The 1,759-nt window shown below is 57.1% G+C and overlaps 1 protein-coding gene across 1 annotated transcript; it reads left to right on the forward strand.

The window, feature by feature from the left end:
* Positions 1 to 115: 115 nt before the first annotated feature.
* ACA1_161990 (inorganic anion transporter, sulfate permease (SulP) subfamily protein) lies at positions 116 to 1,413 on the forward strand (the record flags this gene model as incomplete). Its single annotated transcript, XM_004340025.1, has 5 exons — positions 116 to 292; positions 364 to 562; positions 624 to 816; positions 881 to 1,111; positions 1,191 to 1,413. 5 exons carry the CDS (start codon positions 116 to 118, stop codon positions 1,411 to 1,413), a joined length of 1,023 nt encoding a protein of 340 aa, XP_004340073.1.
* Positions 1,414 to 1,759: the final 346 nt, after the last annotated feature.

Here is a 1,759-nt window from a genome sequence, read left to right on the forward strand (position 1 = left end):
TACGCGCACACCTGCCAACACCGCGCAGTGGCCACTATTTCCTGACGTCAGCTTTGTTGTTTTCCAACGTTCAGCGGGAGGGTTCGGCTTGCCCCACCTGCCGGGTGTGTTCTCGATGAGCCTGCACCAGACTGCGCACCTAATCGACGCCGCGGTGGTGATCTCCATTGTGGGCTTCGTTGAATCGGTTGTCGTGGCAAAGGAGTTCTCGGCCAAGCACCACTACCAGGTCTCCTCCAACCGCGAATTGCTGGCCCTCGGCGCCTCCAACATCGTGGCCTCCTTCTTCCGGGTACATACATCGCCTTCCCTTCGCCAGATGTACACAAGCTCAACGGCTTCTTCTTCTTCTTCAACGCGCAGAGCTTTCCCACGTTTGGCTCGCTGCCTCGCTCGGGAGTGGCCAACGCCACTGGCGCCAAGACACCACTAGCCGGGCTCTTCACCGCGCTCGTGCTGGGCATCTGCATTCAGTTCCTCATACCCACGTTCGCCTACATGCCGCGGGTGATCATGGCTGCGGTGATCTTCCGTGCTTCCCTGCTTCTCATCGAAGAACACGGTACGCCGCGCCATGGTCTGGCTCCGCTTTGAAGAAAAGGCCTAACCCAGAGTGTGCACAGAGATTATCTACATGTTCAAGGTGCGGGCGTGGAACGATGCGTCTATCATGGTGATCGTGGGCATCCTGACCTTCCTGCTGGGCATCGAGAAAGGCATCATCATCGCCATCGGCATCTCCATCTTCATGGTCGTCAAGCGAACCACCCTGCCGCGCCTCGCCGTGCTCCTGCGAACGCCCACGGGCAAGTTCAAGTAAGTGCACTCAGTGCTGCCTCCACTCTCCTCTTCTGTTCCAGTTCTGAAGAGTCCATTGCAGGAGCAAGGAGGAGAGCGACCAGGGCCAGCCCATCGACGGCGTGCTGCTGGTGCGGCTCGAGGAGAACTACCTCTACTACGCCAACATCGGCCAGACGCAGGCGCTGCTGACACGTCAGGTGGAAGAGGCCCTGATGGACGCTCGGAACATGCAGCGCGGAGACGAGTCGAACTCTGAGCCCACGCTCTGCGTCATCATCAACATGAAGTGGGTGGAGAACATGGACGTCAGGTACCTATGGAAATGATTGATTCTTCCTGGCCTGGCGCTCATCAACCTATGTATGGTGCGTGTTGTGTGCCGTGTGCAGTTCGCAGCTGGCCGTGGAGTCCTTGGTGGAAGAGTTCCACGCGAGGTCGATTGGGCTGTTCCTGGTGCGGCTGAATACCGACCTGCGGGTGCGGTTCGAGCGGTCGGGCCTGGTGGCCAAGCTGGGTTCCGACCACCTATGCCTCACCAACGCGCTCGCCATTCAGGCCGCCATCGACTGGCGCCGTCAGATGGAGAAGAACGCCGCCCACGAACTGCCATGATGATCATGTAAACAAAATTCCACCAGCATTCCATGTTATGAAGAGTTCAGGAAACGAACAGGAAGGGGTGTTGGCGCTTCCTCAACATGGAGTACAGAGTGGAGAATCCCTCACGTCGCTGTCAACTGGAGTGAACCATTGGGGTGAGGTTTCAAGAGTTGTGGATCAGCTGGCCTTGGCACGGGGAATTGGCAATTGAAGTATCCAACCAGCAAAGCAGGCAGGCTTTAGCGAAACTGAAAATCAAATATTAGACAGTATTAATTCATACAAAAATCATCATTCAAGAAGGAGGAGCACACGGGGCGCTTGCATGCTCGGCAACAGTACGAGGGAGAGCAGGAGT

Source organism: Acanthamoeba castellanii (assembly GCF_000313135.1).
Source record: "Acanthamoeba castellanii str. Neff unplaced genomic scaffold scf7180000084726, whole genome shotgun sequence".
NCBI lineage: Eukaryota > Discosea > Longamoebia > Acanthamoebidae > Acanthamoeba > Acanthamoeba castellanii.